This window comes from Pseudochaenichthys georgianus, chromosome 2 (genome assembly GCF_902827115.2).
Source record: "Pseudochaenichthys georgianus chromosome 2, fPseGeo1.2, whole genome shotgun sequence".
Taxonomy (NCBI): domain Eukaryota; kingdom Metazoa; phylum Chordata; class Actinopteri; order Perciformes; family Channichthyidae; genus Pseudochaenichthys; species Pseudochaenichthys georgianus.
Window position 1 is genome coordinate 11,594,337 of NC_047504.1, and position 23,585 is coordinate 11,617,921.

The 23,585-nt window shown below is 43.0% G+C and overlaps 1 protein-coding gene across 1 annotated transcript in view; it reads right to left on the reverse strand.

Annotated features, from left to right (window-relative positions):
• The window catches only part of mgat5 (alpha-1,6-mannosylglycoprotein 6-beta-N-acetylglucosaminyltransferase), an 81,988-nt gene that overhangs the window by 51,385 nt on the left and 7,018 nt on the right, over window positions 1–23,585 (reverse strand). The window contains 3 exon segments of the mRNA XM_034096099.2: window positions 354–492; window positions 3,786–3,950; window positions 10,088–10,516. Coding sequence (XP_033951990.1) covers window positions 354–492; window positions 3,786–3,950; window positions 10,088–10,328 — 545 coding nt within the window. The 5' untranslated portion in view covers window positions 10,329–10,516.

Below are 23,585 nucleotides of genomic sequence, written 5' to 3' on the forward strand. Positions count from 1 at the left end.
GGAAATGCTTTGACATCGACCGTCATGTATACAAGTTTTTCTTTGATTAGAAATATGTACTAATCCAAGACTCAAAGCCGTGTAGGAAGAACCAGACTGCAATCTCTGTGCCATAGTGCTAGGATATTGAAGACATGTTTTACCGCATTATTGGAACAATTGAGTTACTACAACTGCAGACATCGACCGTCATGTATACAAGTTTTTCTTTGATTAGAAAAATCCAAGACTCAAAGCCGTGATATGATCCGAAATGTGAGATGTGTGATGTGCTGCGGCTCCATCTTGATAGAGGCCTCTCTGAAAGCCAGGCGTGTTCCCCTAACTGTCCAGATCCTTATCGGTGTAATTGCCTCGCAGGCGGGGAGGATTTGGCAGCCGCTCTGCGTGCCACCCACTCCGAGACGGGAGACTCAGGAGGGCCCTTCAGCTTCGATGCCAAGAGAGATGTCAAATCGACCTGCATTCGAATGTTGCCTCTCACGAGGAACACTGGGAGATTTAAGAGGACACTGCCGGTGTGTTGCGGTCGCACACAGGTCCGGGTGCTACCTCTTCACGACCAAAGATCGAGACAAACGATGTGATGTTAGAGTCTCATCTCAAGTGTTGACTGGCAGATTGGGACAAATCAGAGAAGCAACAAAGTGTCGCATGTTTGTTTTATGTTTGTGTACTTATATCACATTCATTTGCAATATTATTATTAAGCTCGATGCCAAGAGAGATGTTTGCTTTGGCAGCTCGGCCTGCATTCCAATGTCGTCTCTCAGGAGGAACACTGGGAGATTTAAGAGGACACAGCCGGTGTGTTGTGGTCGCACACAGGTCCGGGTACTATCTCTATCTCAAGTGTCCCGACAACGATGTGAGATTATTAGAGTCTCGTGTCCGTGTTTTTCATCAAATACGGATAAAATATAATCTTATTGGGAAATAAGTTTGACTAAAATGACAAATTATTGGTTTTGGCTAGACTAGTTTGACTACCGTACTTTTCGGGCTCCAGCTTTTCCCGCTGGAGCCGCCGCTTAGAGGTGGCGGGCGCGGACCGGTCATAGAGCCCATAGAGTTAAAGGTGGTTAATTTTACCTGTAAAATCCATAGATTCAGGAGGTTCCCTAGTGGCCGTTAGCTGTACAAAAAAAATGGGGAAAAAGCCGCGGCTTATAGTCCGAAAAGTACGGTAGATATAATCTGATGACTAAAAAAGACTCGACGGTTTTCATTGACAAAAAGTAGACTAAAATAGTTAGTTTTCTTTGACTAAAATAAGACTTAGACTTTTAGTCGACTAAAACTTGACTAAATAGAAACAGGATGAAGGTGACACAATATGACTAAAACTAACAAGGATATTTGACACGGGACTAAATTAAAAATTAACACTACCGACAACAACGTGAGATTAGAGTCTCCTCTCCAGTTTGGACAATGGGACAACTCAGAGAAGGCCGTGTATTATACGTGTGTATGTAGTGCTGCGTACCTGGACTCACATTCAGGTTCAGGTCCGGACCCAAGTCCAGAGGTTCAGGTTCAGGTCCGGACTCAAGTCCAGAGGTTCAGGTTCAGGTCCGGACTCAAGTCCAGAGGTTCAGGTTCAGGTCCGGACTCAAGAGACTGAATAACGTTTATCAGGGAATGTTTAAATAACCACAGACACCAGAATATACGTAAGTGCTAGTTTTTTGCGAGTCCAAGTACCGGTTCCCGACGTTCCGGTTTTAACCGGACTTGAACCGAAACTTTTTACAAGTCCAGTACCGGTTCGGCGTACCGGTACGCAGCACTATGTGTATGTGTTTGTTTCATGTGTACCATTACCATCCACTCTCTGCTGTATAACATGTGCAATATCATTAATTACTATCTCCCTTATCTTACTTACTTACTGGCAAAATGTAAAAAGATATCTCACACCCGAACCTAGATAGACACGACAAGATGTTGCACGTGCTGTGAAAGGAAGTGGCACGGTGGTTTTAGTTAGCGGTTGGCTCTTGAAAGGAAAAGCGCTAAAACACGGAGATAAAGACGTTTCCGAGTCATCACCAGATGAAGGACTTGATTCTGATCACTTTCAAAGGACGCTGATATCTATGATTATCATTCAACTCCAGGGTAAAGGAGAGAAAGCTTCAAAGGCAGCTTCGACATTAGATAAAAGATAGCAGAGCAAGCAGCCGTCATTACTATTAGATCCATTTAGAATGTGACTTTGTTCAACGCGATCAGCCTGATCTCCTTTTACGTGGAATGCCACCACATTCCTGCTGTTTGACGCTGCGGAAACAAGTCCAGAAAAACACCTCGCCCCCTCTTCTGGGCTCATCATGTGAACGGAGGCCTTATTTTAATTATGTCGAGTCCTCTAAAGCAGCGGTTCTCAAACTTTTTTCAATAGTGTTCCCCCTTTGAAACAAAAGTTCAGCCACGTGTCGTACCCCCTGATCAGCGCTTTGTTAGGGGACAAAATGTCTGTACAAAGAGGTCCAGCACAGCGCTGCTCCATCAGTGTCTGAGTTATTAAAACAACAACAGTAACTGAGAAACACTTAAATGCTACATTTCAAATGTTTACAATCCATCACTAAATTCATGGCAAACCAATTTTAACATCATGCAATAACACTGAGACGACATTAGCTGCTTTGAACGGATCTTTTTAATACGTTGTACTATGTAGTGAAACATGGGCTTGAGCTTCACTGAGGGTCTTCGTCATTCTGACAGGGAGGCACCTGCAGCTATTACACTTCACATTTTGAAATATGTGAAACTCTATTAATATAAAACCCACGCTGCTCAAACTTCCTTACTTTCCCTAAAATTGGTATTTATTTATTTTGGGGCGTGGGGAATGAAGAGAACAAGATATATGAGCATTTTTTGAGCATGGGATTTTGACCCCTCACATATGCTAATGCTATACTTTGCGGCCACACGCCGTTGCCAAGCAACCTCTGATAAGCAGGCAGTCATATCATTAGCTCATTAAGTCAGCTCTTCCGGATCACAGCTCCCCCGCTGTGACGGACCGTTGAGCGGAGTTAGACCTAACACACTTAGCTAGTTTATGTACTCTGGAACTAGCTATACTAGTTATAAATATATGTATTCTTTACTGTCGGGTCACTTATTACGGGTTCAGCGAGCTGCACGAGACTGGTCAGGAGAGGGAGAGGAAAAGAGAGCACCCCCATTTTATTATCCAGAGTTTCTGTAAACCTTTGAATTAAGTAGTTACTATTAGTAGTTTGTTTAAATGCATTACTTATGTTGTTTTTTTCATTAACATTAAAAATAAATCTCACGTACCCCCTGCAGTACTGCAACGTACCCCTAGGGGTCCGCGTACCCCCTGCAGTACTGCAACGTACCCCTAGGGGTCCGCGTACCCCCTGCAGTACTGCAACGTACCCCTAGGGGTCCGCGTACCCCCTGCAGTACTGCAACGTACCCATAGGGGTCCGCGTACCCCCTGCAGTACTGCAACGTACCCCTAGGGGTCCGCGTACCCCTATTTGAGAACCACTGCTCTAAAGTGCCACGGTGCGATGCTGCCAGAGATTAGCTGGTCGTACGCCTCGGGAATGTCGTTCCTTTTGGAAAAACCCGAGTGATTGAAAACAGCCTTAACTTTGATACATAACAGGGTTTCTCTGGAGGGGGAAACTGGATGAACTTGCCCGTACATGAGTCACAGTTCTTGCGAAAAATTACTTTATGAAGCCAAGTGACTCTTACTTTCTTGTTTTTAAAAGCAAACATGAAACACATACCTGCCACGTTAACTTTTTCTGAGTTGGTGGCGCTGGGTACGATGGTGCCGGTGCCGGTGGTCAGGTTGCTCCCCGTGCTGTTGTAGATGTTTTCCACCTTGGACTCCAGCTTCCCGAGCCTCAGCATGATGTTATCCAGCAGCACTGCAAGGGTCTTCTTCAAATCTGTAATACAGTAAGAATGGAATAAATCAAACCTGTCAAAGGCATGGAGTTATTTAAGATATATTCCATTACAGACTCCAACGTAAATGTGGTGTGAAAGTCAAGTAGATAATCGATTTGGCTGTCAAGAATAGGATCTTTAGCTTCGTCAAATCAACAGGAAGAAATGCCACTGTGTGCAATGCCGTCTGATTCTTACATTGCACGCATATTTTAAAATACTTATGTAAGCAGGCAACTGTTGCAGTTAAGAAGCAGTCAACATCAGGCTAGCGTTAGCAGCTACTTCTGCCCCGTTCCTCTCCACGTTAAAAAGCTTCCCTATCACTACAGTGAATGCATGCATGTGATGCATGTAATGTATCCGCCTGGGGAACGTTGCTCTGCTGCAGTGTGGACTTATTATCTCACACTACTACATGTCTTTCTCAGCCTGAGGACTATTTTAATGTGAAACTGGAGCCACTGCGACTTTGCATGTCTGTGCCAGGGGGCATTTATCTGCATAGCACACAGCTAACGGGCAGGAAGGACGCTGACCGGTAATGAGACGCAAAGGGCATACGTTTAAAATGCAAATCCATGGCTTTTTTCATGTCCAATTGCACAGCAGCAATTTCACATTTCAAATGCGCTGCATATAGTTCAACAACACATTTATGTCTGCAGCAGAGCGCTCCGTCATCATCAGTGCATACAGTGCATTATATCATCGGTTTTATAAGAGACCCAGAGTGCTTTCATGACACCGTGATAATTGAAGCTTGTCTATCGCATACGAGCGCCACATTTCCCCTCGCCGTGATGCATTGGACACGCCAGTTTTCATCACGTCAGAGAGATTGGCAAGGGCACAACGAGGCCTGGCACATCGAGGCGTCCCGATTCGTGCGAGGAGAAATGCCAGGGCATTTTTGTCTGATTTGGACGAGGAACGCAGAGCGGCGAGAGACCGGGAAGAATCCAAACGGAAAGCTTTTGGAGCGCCGGCATTGCCAAGCTATCGGTCTGAACATAATTAGAAAGAAGGGGTGAGCCCAGAGTGAATGCCCCCCTCTGTTTACCTCTGGCTCATAGGTCTTCAGGCGGAACATCAGAGACGTTCGCCAGGCCTGTTTAATATCTGCGCTAATGCTTTACGATAGGAGTAAACAACTGGCTTTGTTTCTTTCTCGCAATTGGATTTACAATCAAGAGCAGCAGCGTGGAGAGATATAAGAACCTGAACGAGAGTAAACAACAAGATTTATATTCGATTGAAATGATCCAAGATTTGTTTTGTTGGGATTTCTGGGAATTCTAGATAAGGCAACGTTTTAGGAGATACCGAGATAAGTCTGATACAAGGGAAGTTTTACATTTGAGGAATATAAAAACCTCCTGAATAACATATAATCAAATTAGGAAAAAGTATTTGTCCTCCCATATTTATTTAGTTTTAGTTTATCCAACAGTCCCTCCATTTCACTACGGCTCAATTCTTTTGGGGGGGCTTTTATAAAAGGTGTTTACGGGGCGTTGCAATAAAATAATAGATTTTGGTGGTGAAAAACGCCTGGTGCATCTGGAGTTAAAGGTCCCATGTCATGCTTTGAGTCAAAACTCTCAAAGTGCACCCTGTAGCGAGTAAAACTCCAACACAGAAAATACCTCCCCAAAACGCCTCGTTGGAGATACGTCACTGTCCATTTGATTCTTCCGGGTACGCATGATGTCAACCGTACCCGGAACGAAATGCCCCCCTCTGATTGGTCCAAATTGACCAATCCACGACTTCCTCACACACTCAGTGCAGGCAGCTCAGCTGATCTCTCCTCCCTGGCTGCAGGCTGATAACAGACCGTTGGGATCTCTCCGCAGACCCATTCTCACGGCGTCTATCAACCTTTTTCTTTCTCAACATCAAGCCACACTTATTGTTTTTACTTCTGCTGTGACTTTGTGTGTGCTCAGGGTGAGTTTGGCTGTGTATCCCTAAACAAGGAAACAACACCTCCACGGAGCTCAGCGCGATTCACAACGTCCCGACCAATCAGAGCACACTGTGTGGGGGCGGGAGCTATCGGAGCTACAACGAGCCGTTAAAGGCAGAGAGTGAGATTCAGTGAATACTCGTAGTTTACAGAGACGCTGAGAAACCAGTTTGAAAAATATCTATTCTAGTCGACCTCAATGATGGAACTATGATCAGTGGAAATCGTGACGCGGAGCCTTTAACTTCTTATTGTAAGTGTCCACATGTTCACAGGTTTTCCACTTATTAAAGGTGCGGTTTTGAGTCAGAGATGTTCACTAGCCAGTGTGCTAGAAAGGATGAATAATGCAGCCTTTCTTAAACACCGCTGCCAGGTCACCAGACGAGTAATCGCACACATTTCTGTCCGTCTCAATATTCCTTAACCCCCTTTGAAAACAAGTCCTGCAGCGATAACGACACGTTTGCTTTTAATAACGGTGTCATATAAGATAATAATCTGCCTGCGCCATGACCCGGGATTTCCCATTCAGCCCGTGATCGCATGGGAACGAAGGCTCAAGGCGTCCATCGGCGATTCCCATTATTCATTGTGTTATATTGTTAACCCCGCCAGAGGTCCCGATATCTCATATCTGACGACGTCATGTGACGAAGAGCCTCGCACCCTGAGGGGATTATAGCGTACATATGATCCACCACCACACCCAGTGCTCGTGTCTGTCTGCCAAGTGGGCACACACACACACACACACACACACACACACACACACACACACACACACACACACACACACACACACACACACACACACACACACACACACACACACACACACACACACACACACACACACACACACACACACACACACACACACACACACACACACACACACACACACACACACACACACACACACACACACACACACACACACACACACACACACACACACACACACACACACACACACACACACACACACACACACACACACACACACACACACACACACACACACACACACACACACACACACACACACACACACCAAGATAAATCCGCAGTAGCTTCCGAGCGGTAACGAGACACATGTCAGCAAGTGGCTCGTCACGCCCGGATGCTGGGCTTAGTTTCAGGCGGAGGGGAAAGGGAAAGATCGTATTCGTGTCAAGTGACGTCTGACTGTCAAGTGACGGCGCCTCAACGCAGGTTTCGATACATGTCGACCGCTGGAAGAGATATCCAATCCACTTTAAAACCTTCAGACCAAAGTGCTGGACAGAGAGATAAGCTCACACAACATGATATAAATACATTTAAAATACAAACACAAACCAGAATAAACGTAATAATTAACAAATAAATAACCGCCATATAATAAAAACTGAAAGCAAATGAAAGCAACAAGCCAAGGAGAAGAGGTGGGTCAAGATATCAAATAGTGCTGTTGCGCTGTTTTGGAATTTAAACGCTTTTCCTTCCTTGTTTTAAAGCGAATAATTAACAGCTCAGCAGTGTCTGTTTTTAAATGAGTAAATGTTTAATAAAGGAAATCAGGGGGGTTTAGAAAGTAAACGAGTCAACCTTTCCCCTCGTGGGTTTTACGATGTTTGTCCTGCATGTTTTCCTATTGAATTCAGTCCTGATGACAAGCCCTCCATAACCTGGCCCCATCCTACCTGCCTGACCTCCTCCACAGACTCCCACTCGCTCCCTCCGCTCTGCTGCTAAAAGTCCCATGTATTATTATTATTATTATTATTATTATTGTATCACCTTGTAACGGCTGAAAATAAGCACACAGGATTACAATCAAGACTCTAAGACAAGGGTGTCAAACTCAATTTCTTCGCGGGCCACATCAGCATTATGGTTTTACTCAAAGGGCCGGTTGTAACTTTAAGACGATATCAAAATACATATATAAATATTTAATATATATAAAATAATGTATTATATTACATCATTGCCTCTGCATTGGATTATTATCGGATAGGGTAATAACTTCATAATTAACTACGTCTGAAAGCAGAAGTCTAGGGCAAACAATTGCAAGTCTCTTCAGTGAGAATGTCACAAAATGAATAAAAAAAAAATCAAATTCTAAGAAAAAATTAATATTTTGAAGAAAAGTCAAATTCTGAGAAAAAAGTCAAATTTGAGATGCATTGTGGGACATGTAGTTTATGGGCAACGTGCTTCTGTAAAGTGGCCTGTAACCGTATAATAAACATATTAAACATATTATATTCTTTGCAAGCTCTTGTGGGGCCACATGAAATGAAGTCGCGGGCCGAATTTGGCCCCCGGGCCTTGAGTTTGACACCCCTGCTCTAGAGCATTCTATTATCATGTTTAAACTAAATTCAGTAGATTAGCTCTAGCAAAACAATAGGTTGCCTCTGGAGCCTCAACAACATATCTTTTTAACCCTGAGCCGAAGCCATCATTAGATATCATAAGATGAAATATGTTTAACACAAAAATGGAAATAAATGCCGGCTTAACATGTTTTAAAAGAGGCAGGTTGCCAGCTGCTCGGACACTGAGCAACGGGTGTGTTTCTAACAAGCCACGGGCAGAAGGCGTCCAGATTGTGAAGTCCTTTGAGGCAAACTGGTGGTCTGTATAAACATAAATACATTTGAATGCAATGAGACTGTGTGGGTCGTTTATGGGCAGCAAAGGAGGAAACTGCAAATGTTATCAGTGAGTTAGCTCCAAGCGTCCTGCTGCTTCCTGATCCAGTTAAGGACGTGAAATGGATTTGGATGCGACGTTGGGCGCTGGTCAGCAGACGGTGAAAATCAATCCATCATATAAAAGATAAAGCAACGTGGTCGGAAACTCTGGATCATGTTACAGAGAGAACTAGGGTTTTTAAATTAGGTATATTGATGATAGCGATCTAGCTGTACGCACTTCTTCATCTTGAGGTGTAAATCTGAGGAGTTACACATCACTAGTTGCTCCAAGTTTGATGTCCTTCAAGGCAGCACTTTGGGGTATTTGGTACCTCATAATGGGGCGGCTTTTTCCACATATTTCGACGTTAAATACGTTTTGCTGTGAAAAGGGTTGTTTTAACTTAATTGAGTTTCAAAAGAACATCATCCCCGTGTCACCGACCGTGCTAAAGATGTCTCTCGTCGTGTCCTACGTCAGGATATGTCTTGATTTGTAAAATTGAAAATAAACAGTTGTTTTCTACGTTGCTTCTTCTTCTCTGGGAGTTTTTCTAATCTCCCGGAGCTTCACTGTATCCTGTCGTTTCTCTGGGCATGAGAGAACAATCAATACCAATCTCAGGTTTCTAATGAAGCTTCCCATCGAGCCATACGGGTCTATTAATGGCATGAATAACTTATTGATGGCTCTCCTGGACCCTTTGCTCCGGCTGCATCAGCGTTACATATTTCCCTGGGTATTGTTTTCTTCCAGTGCAGGCGATGCTGTGCCTGCTCGGGAGGAAGACAAGTGGAACCAGTCGCTTAAATGTAAAGAACCCGTAAAGAGAGGGGAAGCAAAACTATCTCATAACCGTTAAATATATATTGTATTATTACCTTATGAAGCTATGCAGTCATGCTATATCGAAATGTAGGTCTTTTTAAGATTATAAAATGCATTATATCTTGTGTACATGGTACCGGATTAGGCCTTGCTGCAAGTACAGGTATTTGAGTTCAAAATGAGAGAAGTAGAAAGTACAGGTATTTGTGTTCAACATGTGAGAAGTAGAAAGTACAGGTATTTGGGTTCAACATGTAAGAAGTAGAAAGTACAGGTATTTGGGTTCAACATGTGAGAAGTAGAGAGTACAGGTATTTGGGTTCAACATGTAAGAAGTAGAAAGTACAGGTATTTGTGTTCAACATGTAAGAAGTAGAAAGTACAGGTATTTGAGTTCAACATGTAAGAAGTAGAAAGTACAGGTATTTGAGTTCAACATGTAAGAAGTAGAAAGTACAGGTATTTGTGTTCAACATGTAAGAAGTAGAAAGTACAGGTATTTGTGTTCAACATGTAAGAAGTAGAAAGTACAGGTATTTGAGTTCAACATGTAAGAAGTAGAAAGTACAGGTATTTGTGTTCAACATGTAAGAAGTAGAAAGTACATGTATTTGTGTTCAAGCTATAGAGCCGTCTACTCACCATAAGCCGTCATGGTTCCCACGTAGGGCCCGTCCATGACGCTCTGGTTCTCCTCGGCCAGCGCTTTGATGTATCTCTTGCTCAGGTCCAGGATCTGCTGCCTCAGCAAGGCGCTGTTCTCGTGGCTGGCTCTCTGCTGGATGGTGAAGTGCAGCAGCATCATGCCCCAGATGAAGCCGAAGCTCACCAGGAAGAAGCCCAGTTTCTGAGAGGACAGCTTCCACAGGAAAGGAGTGGCCATGCTGACTGAAGGGAGAGTCTGATGGGAGGGAAGGTGTAGAGGGAAATCAGGAGGGCAGGCGGGGCATGGCGCTGTCAGTGCGTGAAGCGGAGGGGTTTTTCTTTCGGGGGGTGGTTCACCGGCGGGATTTCCTTCTCTGACCCATCCTCATCGCTCAGTAACATCTCAGAGGACCCAGCGGTTGCATCCTAACGCAGAGAGGAACGAGAGTTAGTTTGCTGAAAGACAAAGTAATTTTAAAAAGAGGAATAGTTTCAGCGAAAACTAAAAAAGGTACCATGTGGTCAGATTAGAATTTTCCAAAGGGGGGTTCGTTTAGCACGAAACACTTGAAATGACAAGTTAAAAAAGAAAGTCATTTTTGTAAAGCACTTTGAATTGCCTTGTGTTGAAAGGGGCTGCATAAATAAACTTGCCTCGCTAAAACAACCCAACGATTCGTCCACTTATCGATTAGTCGAGCGACCAAAAGATAATGGGAAACTACTCTGCTATTGAATTAATCGTCACGGTAGTTTGATAATAGCCTATCAAATAAGTACTCCTGCTTTTTCTTTGTTTAAAATCATACACAAATAAATACATCTGAGGTGTTTACTGACAACAAGAAATCTGTTGCCTTAGACTTTCAGAAACAGACTATTTTGTAGGATTTTCATGCTTTTTTTGGTCAACAAAATAAACGGCGGGGTAATCAATAATAACGATAATTGTTAGTTGTACAGGAAAAAGGGTCGGCAGTCTTACGTCACTGGAGATGACCTGACATTTAAACTGCTTTGCTTCGGCATGCAACCAATAAGAAGAAACGACCTCACAGCCAACGACCAAACCTAAGAAAAGCTAAATAGGCGGAAAAAGCACAGGTTTGGGAAGAAGAGGAAACAGCCATGAATGGGCCAAACAGGAGGGGTGATATAGCCCAGATCTGCAGCCTGTTTCGAACACACAGAAGCTCACTGTATGTGAACTGGAGCGCTGTGAGGAGGGGTCTGCATGCCGAACAGAAACACACCAAACTGTGATGGGAGAGATTGAAAGGAGCCTTACAGTACAGTACGACGGGCTGAGTATGCGGAGAAAACCTTGTTTTGTCAAAAACACGTGACATGTTCACTCTCAAAAAGGGGGGGGGGGGGTATTATGTCTGACAGGAAGTCTAAAAAGTCTTTAAAAGATGGAAACGATAACGGCCCGTCTACACTACAGGCATCGAAAAATGCTTTCAACGCTTCGCCCATTCACTTGAATGGGGTGACGTAGAAGATTTTGAATCTTCGCCGAACTGCATTGTGGGGAGCGGAGCATGGCTTTGCATCAGCCAATCAAATCCCGTTTATGCAAATCCCCCCAGTACAAGCGCTAGCCAATCCAACCGCGTGCAAGCTGGGAGAGCCAGACCGCAGTTCATTTCCTCAAATTCCAAACGAGAAGTTACGGTAGCAAATCACCCGGTTCTTTACGACCAGAACTATTACCGGGATACAAACCGGAGGAACCAGGCATGGAGGGAGGTGGCAGAGACAGTGGGGAAACTGGTAGGGTTTCGCCTGTTTGGGGATTTTATATCCAGTTTACTTCGTTTTAACATTGCTATTGCTTTGTATGTCGGGGGCGGGAGATTCCTGATTGGTTGTTGGTCGCAAAAAATCGCCACGCTTCAGACACGCCCAGCTTCAAGATTTGTTGATGCCTGTAGTGTAGACGGGCCGTAAGGTTTATAGAGAAATTGTCATCATATTTGGAAAAAACATTTATTTTAATTGGGATGAACTCGTCTTCCTGCACTCAACATCCACGAATATTAAAACAAAATACTTGTTTGCGATGTCGAGTGCAGCCGCCAGGAAAGCAATCACAAAGAATTGGCTCAAACCAAACAGCCCATCTATAGAGGATTGGTACGATATCATTTACGAAATCTTTGTAATGGGAAGAATAACCTTCTCTTTGAGGCTCCAGGAACTTAGATTTGAGGACATTTGGGAGAAATGGGAAGTGTATATTCCCCCGATACGCCCTTCTTTTGTCTAACCGTTTGAATATTTTATTTAAGGATCGATACCGTCAATGTTTTATATTGTAAAGAAAGCACCCCATGTTATTGTGTGCTTATTGTTGTTGTCTTGTCAACACGGACCACTCTGTACTTTGGGTCCTGTTTGAGTCTATTTTGTGTTTTCATTGTTGCACTAATTACATCTAAGTGGAAGTCCTGGTTCAGCAGAAAAGGCAAATTAATATCAATTACAAAACGTATTAATCAGAATGAAAACAGAACCAAATGTTTATCGGAGCAGCTGGTAGTTGCGTGATAATATGAAACGAACTATTTCGATTTAAGGTGTGGTTACTTCTCTCCTGGAAAGACAAGGTGGATGCATTTCCTTTCTTAATCAAATCTGACTATTTGTATGTATGTATCAGGGAACAAGACAGCATCCCTGATTTCGGTGGTGGCGAAGTCGATAGGGACTTGGCTTGGCAACTGGAAGGTCACCAGTTCAAGTCCCGGCAAGACCAAGTGCTACCGAGGTGTCCCTGAGCAAGGCACCGTTCCCCACACTGCTCCCCGGGCGCCGTTCAAAATAGCAGCCCACTGCTCCTAACACGAGGATGGGTCAAATGCAGAGAAACTATTTAATAAAAGTCCGTCTTATCTTATATGCAGTTACTACAGACTCTGTATGTGAAATCTTCACTTTGAAAAAGGAGAAATGAGTATATTACGTCTGACAGGAAGTCTCGAATCAAGATAAAGTCTTGGAAAGTCATTTAAAGTGTATTGCTTCTACACAGGACCGCCTCGTCTCACCCCGACAGGGAGATGTGTAAGATTGATGGGGCTTTAAGGAAAGTATGCAAGAGGGTTGATAGTTCCCTCCAAATATAAACATTTGGACAGCCTACAATTTATCTTCCTCACTGACAAGAGAACACAAACAGAATTTAAAAAAACATGCCTTTTCTGTGATTACATTTCCATTTGTTTTGCTGCGGGTTCTTGTGGCCTGTGGTTGAGCACGTATAGATATGTTGAACATGTTAAAACCCAGGTTTGACTCACTGAAGGAACAATATGTAGGAAGCAAAAGGTCACAGAAAAGGTCTAATAGTAGAGATGTCCCGATCCGATCACGTGATCGGGGATCGGAGCCGATCACGTGATTTTCAAAAGATCGGGAAAAAAAAAATCGGGGATCGGGATTTTTTTTTTTTTTTTTTAATAAAATATTTTTATTATTTAATTTAATGTTACAAAACAAAAATGACCATGTTCACGTTTTAAAGTCACCCTGAGGCCTTAGCTTTGGTTTAAAATGACTCAACATCATGTATGTGTTGCTTCCTTTGGGCTTGTTTTCAGACCTGGTTGCTTATTTCTCTGAAAGCTGGCAACAGAGTGGGCGCAGTGTCTGATAGCAGCAGCAAGCTAACGAGAGGCTACGTCCAGCTGGTGACTCGGGAGTCGGGACAGAGCAAATGTCAGGATTTTGGAAGTATTATGAAATTGAAAGCGAAGGCAGTGTAACAGCCAGATGCAATGTTTGCAAGGCGGAGGTTCCGCGTGGTGGAAAGAACAGAGCTACGTTCAACACGACCAATCTAACACGCCACCTGAGAAACCAACAACAACACGGCGAGTACACAGCGGCCACTCGGGTAACGGCACTGAAACAACCGACACGTTCAGAGACTTTCAAAAGGAAAGAGAAACTGCCACAGAACAGAGAAAAGGCCACAAAGATAACAGCCAAGATAGCTGACTTCATCGCGTTGGATGACCAGCCGTTATCTGTTACCTTTTTTTCTCTTAATGCATTGCATAAAGATCGGATCGGGAAAAATCGGTATCGGCAGATTGTCAAAATCAAATGATCGGAATCGGATCGGGAGCAAAAACAGCTGATCGGGACATCGCTATCTAATAGTTAACTAAATGTCAAAGTTTAGTAGAAATGAAGTCAAAGTCTTCCTATTTGTTCATATTTCATGTCTGCAGGTCCAAGTTTGACAAATGGCTTGTTTTGACCAGCTTACAGTCCAACACTCAAAGACTTTACGATCATACCTTCTCGTGTCAGAAGCTGGCATCAGATGGACTATAAGGAAGAACTCGAGACGGATTGAATGTCGGGAGGAGTTTGAGCTGATGTTGAAATGCAAATCTCGACCCTGACTGCTTCCTCATTGAGGGCTCTTTGGAAACAGCCAGGAAAGAAATGATCTCATTTGTGATAGGACGCTAGTGTGACGTCAGCGAGATCGTTTCATAAATAAAAGTGTGTCTCGGTTAATCGTAAGTGGGTTGCGATGATCCTCTTCTGCTGCACTCATAGCAACTACATTGTACATTTAACGCACACAGCTGACATAACCAGACGACGAATGTGTGTCAGTTCCTGAACGCACGCAGCCTCGACTGCAGCGTGCGTGGGGCTGACGTGTAACGTGTGTTATCTGGATAGTCGTGCTTTGGGGCCAAAGTTTCACAGACAGTTAGAGATTGAGCCATCTCTCCTATCACAAACCACAAGCTTTCTTTGTTTCCTGTTGTTCCATATTTCACTTTGCTCGGCTGCTGCACCTCATGCAGCGTCTCGACTACACCGCCGGAAAGCCTTTGTAGCAACAGAAGACAACATCGATAGAGATTCCCGTGTCATCACAGCATTAGCAGGAACACATTTCACCTGTCTGAGAATAAAGCCCATATCTTTATCGTGGACTCAAAGCGAACACAAGGCAGTCCCAACTGAAACCTCAAGGCCATCTATGCACGGCTGAGTCAAGGGAGACGGCTTAATGCAGGGTGTATGCAGGAATCCTGAAGTCAGATTTAATACCTTTTAAGACCCTTTCCATACATTTTAAGACCTCATCGCAACTTCGAGTTCTAACCGGTTACCTTGGCGACACACTTTATCTCACATTTACTATTGATTGTAAGATAGCACAACTAAACAGAGTGCAGACAGAAGCCTCCTCTCCACATGAACTTCACCCTCTCTGTGAAGGTCAGGTTTAATGCAGTGTGCTGCTTTGCTGCCTCTGTACTCTGTGCTCTTTCATTCCAGTAGAACCAGTAGAAACCAGTATTTGACCAATAAACAAATTGACAAAACTTTTAAATATGAAACTTCATGAGCTTCAGTGGGGTAATGCCATGTAGGAGCTCCCTCACAAATACCCAGGGGTTCAATTGGGCTGGGGCTGTCCCGGCACAGAGGACGATGCTCTGACGTCATCCCCCTCACACATTTGTCATACGTTTACAAAAAACGATATATATGTTAAGACTTTTCTCGTTCTTAATATAGACTATATTCAGGGTTCTTACACCTTCAAATTCAAGCACTTTTCACGCATTTTCAAGGTGCATTTTCCAGCATCTTACAGCTGTTGTAAATTACATATTTATATACACATACTCAAATGATTATTTCCCTACCTCACATTAAATCAGATGTTCTTTATGCTATAAACAACCACATGTGTGTTTCGTGATAGCATTCTACACGAGGATGAAAAATTAAAGAAAAGAAAACTAAGTTTAATATTTCAAAATTAGTGATCTGTACGTAGACTGGGCCTCCCATATACCTGGCTGAGCCGATATACAACTATCAGCCAAATAACTTTTCAATACATTATTGATTACTATTGTTGAGGTACTTTTAGGTTGACAGTGAATGCAAGTCAGAGGTACATGGTGTACTTTCACTTCTCTACAGTTCAGAGGTACATGGTGTACTTTCACTCCTCTACAGTTCAGAGGTACATGGTGTACTTTCACTCCTCTACAGTTCAGAGGTACATGGTGTACTTTCACTCCTCTACAGTTCAGAGGTACATGGTGTACTTTCACTCCTCTACAGTTCAGAGGTACATGGTGTACTTTCACTCCTCTACAGTTCAGAGGTACATGGTGTACTTTCACTCCTCTACAGTTCAGAGGTACATGGTGTACTTTCACTCCTCTACAGTTCAGAGGTACATGGTGTACTTTCACTCCTCTACAGTTCAGAGGTACATGGTGTACTTCTACTCCTCTACAGTTCAGAGGTACATGGTGTACTTTCACTCCTCTACAGTTCAGAGGTACATGGTGTACTTCTACTCCTCTACAGTTCAGAGGTACATGGTGTACTTTCACTCCTCTACAGTTCAGAGGTACATGGTGTACTTCTACTCCTCTACAGTTCAGAGGTACATGGTGTACTTCTACTCCTCTACAGTTCAGAGGTACATGGTGTACTTCTACTCCTCCACAGTTCAGAGGTACATGGTGTACTTCTACTCCTCTACAGTTCAGAGGTACATGGTGTACTTCTACTGCACAACAGTTCAGAGGTACATGGTGTACTTATACTCCACTACAGTTCAGAGGTACATGGTGTACTTCTACTCCTCCACAGTTCAGAGGTACATGGTGTACTTCTACTCCTCTACAGTTCAGAGGTACATGGTGTACTTCTACTGCACAACAGTTCAGAGGTACATGGTGTACTTCTACTCCACTACAGTTCAGAGGTACATGGTGTACTTCTACTCCACTACAGTTCAGAGGTACATGGTGTACTTTCACTCCTCTACAGTTCAGAGGTACATGGTGTACTTCTACTCCTCTACAGTTCAGAGGTACATGGTGTACTTTCACTCCTCTACAGTTCAGAGGTACATGGTGTACTTCTACTCCTCTACAGTTCAGAGGTACATGGTGTACTTTCACTCCTCTACAGTTCAGAGGTACATGGTGTACTTCTACTCCTCTACAGTTCAGAGGTACATGGTGTACTTCTACTCCTCTACAGTTCAGAGGTACATGGTGTACTTCTACTCCTCCACAGTTCAGAGGTACATGGTGTACTTCTACTCCTCTACAGTTCAGAGGTACATGGTGTACTTCTACTGCACAACAGTTCAGAGGTACATGGTGTACTTATACTCCACTACAGTTCAGAGGTACATGGTGTACTTCTACTCCTCCACAGTTCAGAGGTACATGGTGTACTTCTACTCCTCTACAGTTCAGAGGTACATGGTGTACTTCTACTGCACAACAGTTCAGAGGTACATGGTGTACTTCTACTCCACTACAGTTCAGAGGTACATGGTGTACTTCTACTGCACTGCAGTTCAGAGGTACATGGTGTACTTCTACTGCACAACAGTTCAGAGGTACATGGTGTACTTCTACTCCACTACAGTTCAGAGGTACATGGTGTACTTCTACTGCACTGCAGTTCAGAGGTACATGGTGTACTTCTACTGCACTGCAGTTCAGAGGTACATGGTGTACTTCTACTGCACTACATGTATCTAATCCCTTTAGTTACTTCACAGATGTGGATGAATGATGTGAAATATAACAAAGTGTTGAATCAGACTTTAGTTCCACCTGGAGTAAATCCACCAGCTACCCTGCAGTCTACAAAGTACTTCAGACTAGCTGCACCTTCACCAGCTACCCTGCAGTCTACAAAGTACTTCAGACTAGCTGCACCTTCACCAGCTCTGAGAACACTTTCATGATCAATCATTATAAAACATATATATATATTATTCTGAAATGGACCAATCTGCACAACGACTACTTTTACTGTCTTTCACTATATTTAGATGAGAATACTTTTCTATTTTCACAATATCTGAGTACTTCTACTTTTACTCAAGTACAAGATCTGAGTACTTCTACTTTTACTAAGTACAAGATCTGAGTACTTATAATTTCACTACAAGATCTGAGTACTTCTACTTTTACTCAAGTACAAGATCTGAGTACTTCTACTTTTACTCAAACAATATCTGAGTACTTCTACTTTTACTCAAACAATATCTGAGTACTTCTACTTTTACTCAAGTACAACATCTGAGTACTTCTACTTTTACTCAAGTACAACATCTGAGTACTTCTACTTTTACTCAAGTACAACATCTGAGTACTTATCCACCTCTGGTAGTGTATTAGTCTGAATTGTAGCCACAAAATCACGCAGAGCTGCATAAAAATAGACTCACAATGGTAACAAGTGGAAAATAATATGTACTAATGTGTACAATGATTTATATATATATATATATTTATAGGTCATGTTGTTACTCAAGACTCCTGACTTATACATCTCCAAAGGAAGACTGTGTTCATTCTACAATTAAATGGGATTAAAACAAAATGTAGTTTTACTTGTATAATACTTCAATTTTATATAAAAGACAGTTTGTTTTCATCTGTTTTCAAATAAACAAAGTCTTGGCTTTCAGAATATTAAACTTGTTTCGGCAAATTCAGATGATAAATACAGCTTTGAAGCTTCGGCATAATTACAAGCGGAGAACGGAGTAATGTAACGTCACAGCAAGCATAGCAACAGCCGGTGTTTCTTGTGAGTGTTTCCCCGGTACACACATGCAAAAATACACACACACACACACTCGCGAGCTTCCCCCAGACCAGTAATTCAAACGAAACTGTGTCTTCGGGTCAATGTGACTGATTTCGATAGAGCAAGTCACATTTGGTTTAGGCACGAAACATACAGTAGAAATACATCGCTTTCAAAATCGCTCTGAGTCGAATCAATAGATTATATTTCATGACTATAACATGACATGCCGTGAGAGCTTCATCCTCTGAACACCACACGATGGCGACTGTAACGCACATACCATAGGTCCGCTGCTCTGAAATGATTGTCCCCTGCAATAATTATTATCCCTCATGGAGTTCGCTATTCAGCTAGCTAACGTTAGCTTAAACAAACGTAACATGCAACGTTAGCCTAATCTAAAATGCTCTACGGCGTACCTTTCATGTTGCTCGTCAGCGCAGACTCTCGCATCGTTATGTTGAAAACTTTGCAGGAGGCTACTCGTGGGCTTGACCCTCGTCTTAGCCATGGCTTGCATTTGTCTTCTGCTAGCCAACGCTCGTTGAAACGGCAACCTCCTGGCACACAGTCATCTATCTCTCATCAGAATGCCCAGGTCACACCTGCAGGTCGCGCGGGAAGGCCGCAGCGGAGATGTTTTATGTAGAAGCGAAGCCATGCTTTTCTTTTAATCTAAAAAGCGAACTATTCAGTCAGACAGCAATTTTTTGTAAAAGTAAAGCATTTACATTTTCAAGCACTTTATCTCAATTTCAAGCACTTTCCCAACCTTGAAAACACCACGTCAAATTTCAAGCATTTTCAAGGATTTCAAGCACCCGTACGAACCCTGTATATTTAGGGTAGATATGTGTTGACCTTACTTTAAAATAGCAGATCTCTGTGACCGGATATAGTTTGGCTTAGACCCCGACCCCACATACAGAAAAATGCAAATGCAAAAAGTAGTACGTATGTAGTACATATGCCAGGCCTGTAAGTGGCGCTGCTGCCGCCACAAAATACACCAAAAGCAGCGAAGAAGACCCCGGAGCATGGTTGTCATGGTCGCCCTTCTGTTTATTCGCCGCGGTGGACGGCGTGTTCTCCTGCTGCATATCTCTCAGGTAGTCCACCAGCAGATAACCAACCCCCCCCCCCCCCCCCACAGAGCGGAGCAAGGCAACTTAAAATAAGAAGCAGCAGTGTATGGCACGCTATGCATGGGGCCGCCTTGAGGGGGTTTCCCGACATGTTGTTTCAGTAAATTAAAGGGTGTTTCATGTTGTCGTTGCTGTGGACCTTCTTAATACCTTGGAAAATGCCGTTTAATACTTTTTAATAGCCTTAATTTTCGCTAAATTGATTTATCAACTTTTAATACTTTTTAAGACCCCGCGGACACCCTGTAATATGTTGGTAAGCAACCACAACAATACACCGAACTAGGGATGCATATCGTTGACTTTTTTATGATACCGATACATATCGTGATACTTTGAAAATGTATCATCCCACAATTACTCCCATGAAGCGCTTTACGATATAGTTCACATGTCAAATGAATATTAAATTCAACTGTGGGACTTCTTGGACCTCTTAGTGTGGAACAAACAATGAAAAATACATTAAAAATATGAAGAAAAGCGATTATGGAATATATTTTATAACACATCAGGTGTGCCGCGTGAATAGCACCTCTTGTCAATGCAAACAGACCATTATAGCACCGTTATGATTAATGTTAAACCTGAGATTCGACTAGAGAACAAATACATAGTAGAATAAAGGTCATGAGATCTCGGCAAACAAACAAATCTCATCTTTAAAATCAACATTTGCCTTCACTGGTTAGAGAAAACAAATCACAGTTCATTCGTGGGACTTACCTTTCTAGTATTGAACAAACAATGACAAATATTAGAGCCGGGACTCGATTAAAAAAATGTATCTAATTAATTAGAGGCTTTGTAATTAATTAATCGAAATGAATCGCATTTTTAATCAAATATACATATTTGACCTGAGAACAGAGAGAAGCAGTTTCCACATGGATGTTACTCCAGGTGGTCGACAGTCGAGTGCAGTCCAGTGAGCCAGGGAGCTGGTTATTCTCTCAGACGTGGACTTACTTATCCTGGCCCTGAAACGTGTGGGTTGGGTCAGGGTGTGGTTCCTTGCACTCGGAGTCGGGCTAACGTCCACGCTAGCTGCTACATGCTAGCTGCTACATGCTAGCTGCTACATGCTAGCTGCTACATGCTAGCTGCTACATGCTTTGCATTTAGGTGATACTTTAGGCTTGATGTGCTGCGGTGATATGCAAATTCTTTTTTGCATAATTTGCAAAATGTCCCATCCACGGGGCCGACCAAAGCGGTCTCATCAGCTTGTTCGTTCATGTTTGACTATTGTTCACCGTGGTTTGTTGTTGTTTGAAGTCCCATGCTGAAGTCATGAACGTTAGTTGGTGCTCCAGTATAATCGGTACGCCTGAAACTCATCCAGTGAGAAACGTTCCGCTGGGCAAAAATAAGTGCGATTAAAACGCGTTAATTTTTGTGTAATTAATTAATCTTAATTAACGCGTTAAAGTCCCGGCCCTAACAAATACATAAAATATGAAGAAAAACGATTATGCAATCTAATTTATAACACCCGCCATCACGGGCCACGGACTCGCTTTTAAAATTAAATTTTAAAAAAATGATTTTTTTTTTTTTTTTTTTTTTTTTAAAGTATCGGAATCGGATCTGATTTCGGTACGGTATACCGTAGCCACCAGTAACCGGTATTTCGGTAATACCGGTATGCATCCCTACACCGAACTCAAACTAAATTCTCTCACGGTCTCCTGTGTTAATCGATATTTTATTGTGAATTCTCTTCGTGTGTTTATGGGTCCTCCGTTTTACAGAACAGCTTGAATCCATACAACATTTTGTAAAAACAAAACAGCAAACAAGTGGATGTTTTTTTTAAATAATTGGCTTGAAAACAAACAGATACAAAAACTCATAATAAGGATTTCCCATGAAATGGATCTATTGATGTCCAAACATCTCGACGGATTATGAATATCTTTCAGGCAATTTGAGTTCACAATGAGGCACAGCAGCAGCGATTATCCATCAGCACTGAACTGTCGTCGGGAAATCATAAGCCCCTTCCCAAGAAACACAAAAGGCAGCCGCACAAAAGCCCCCTTTCACCTCCGATCCATCAGCTTCATAAATGGGTCAGGGACAGCTGCGAGCCCCACGTCTCACAGCGGGTCTCACACCATGATTGCTCAGTCGTTTAAGACAAAGGCTCGTGTTTGTTTTCCAGAAATCTTTTTATGCAAATAGACAAAAGCAGGGGTGTTTAAGCCCTGACATAAAAGACAAGGGGGAAATGCAAACTCCAATTTGAACAAGGCTTATGGCGGTGGAGGTGGGGAGGGGATCTCCGCACCGCACTGTGAATTCATGAGACAAGCCCTTGGCAGTAGCTCTGTGCAATCTGCAGAGCTGATAACATCGGATGTCTCTCACTGCCTGCGACGGCGGCTGGAAGGTTTTCGGGGTTGATTATCGGAGAGGAACGACCCATCGCCGTGAGACAAAACATACGCAGAACATTAACTCTGCTGCCTCGCGTCCTGAATACACATTCTCCGTTGGAGCCGCCTCCCCCGTCAGTCTTATTTAACACTGAAAGACATCAGGCAACATGTCTGCTTTGTTGGGGAAGCTTCACAATCACAGGCGGTGTATTATAGTCTGTGCAGCTCCCAACAGAACCTTTGTCTGCTTTCTAATTCAGGATCTACATTCGTATGGCAGGGAGCCCTCTGGCCCACAGAACGCGTGTCGACAGCCAGCTGAGGCTGCACAATATATGACCCTTCGCAACTTGATAACATAACAACCTGCTGAACGCTTGTTTCATTGTGTGAAGAAGTCGCAGTGCACGAAACCCCCGTAGGTTCAAGAGGATCTGAAGACAGAAACAATTGAGTCATTGCAGCCGGGGGGGGGGCCATATCTGCTGCAAAGGAACTTTTCCTGTTACGGGGTGAAATTTAAACTATGTAATCGTATTTCAGTTTGGAGTATCGACCCCACGGAGACGCCCAGCCAGGCCTGAAACCAGGAGGGTCTGTTCCGGGAAATAACAGAATATATCATGTATTTTTAAAGATGGAAACGATAACTGTGTCGACTAGGAGGAGGAAACAGGATTTAGAGAGGAGGAAACACGATTTAGGGAGGAGGAAACAGGATTTAGGGAGGACGAAAAACAGGATTTAGGGAGGAGGAAACAGGATTGACTTGTTTCAGAGTCTATTTTGTCTTTTAATTGTTGCACATGAGTGGAAATCTTGGTGACAAACTCTTCAGCAGAAAAGGCTAATTCATTTCAATTAAAAAACAAATCAAAGTGAAAACACAATCAAATCTTTAGCGGAGCAGCTGATTGCTTTTTGGTCGTTGCATGATAATAAGAAAGGAATTTATTTCGATTTAAGGTGTCGAATTTCCTTTCAATGAAAGCAACATCTTAATAAATCTGACTATTTGTATTTATGGATCAGGGAATGAATAAAACACAGCATCCCTGAGAATATACAGATACTGCAGACTCAATTTCTAGCTCAATGGCAACAGAAGAAGCATTTCCATAAACCTTGCTTTCCTAGTTTCAGAAATGCCTGTTCAGATTAGCAAAAACCTTCTGCGTTGCTTTAGGTCGGAGGAATATCTAATACAAATGTTGTTGGTACTGGTGTGTATGTGGCAGCAATCACGATGGATTATTCTCCCGTGTGTGCTCAGATGTAACTGGATTATGGTCAAGTCTCAGGGATTTAGAAACAACGATGATATCGCATCATTGTCCA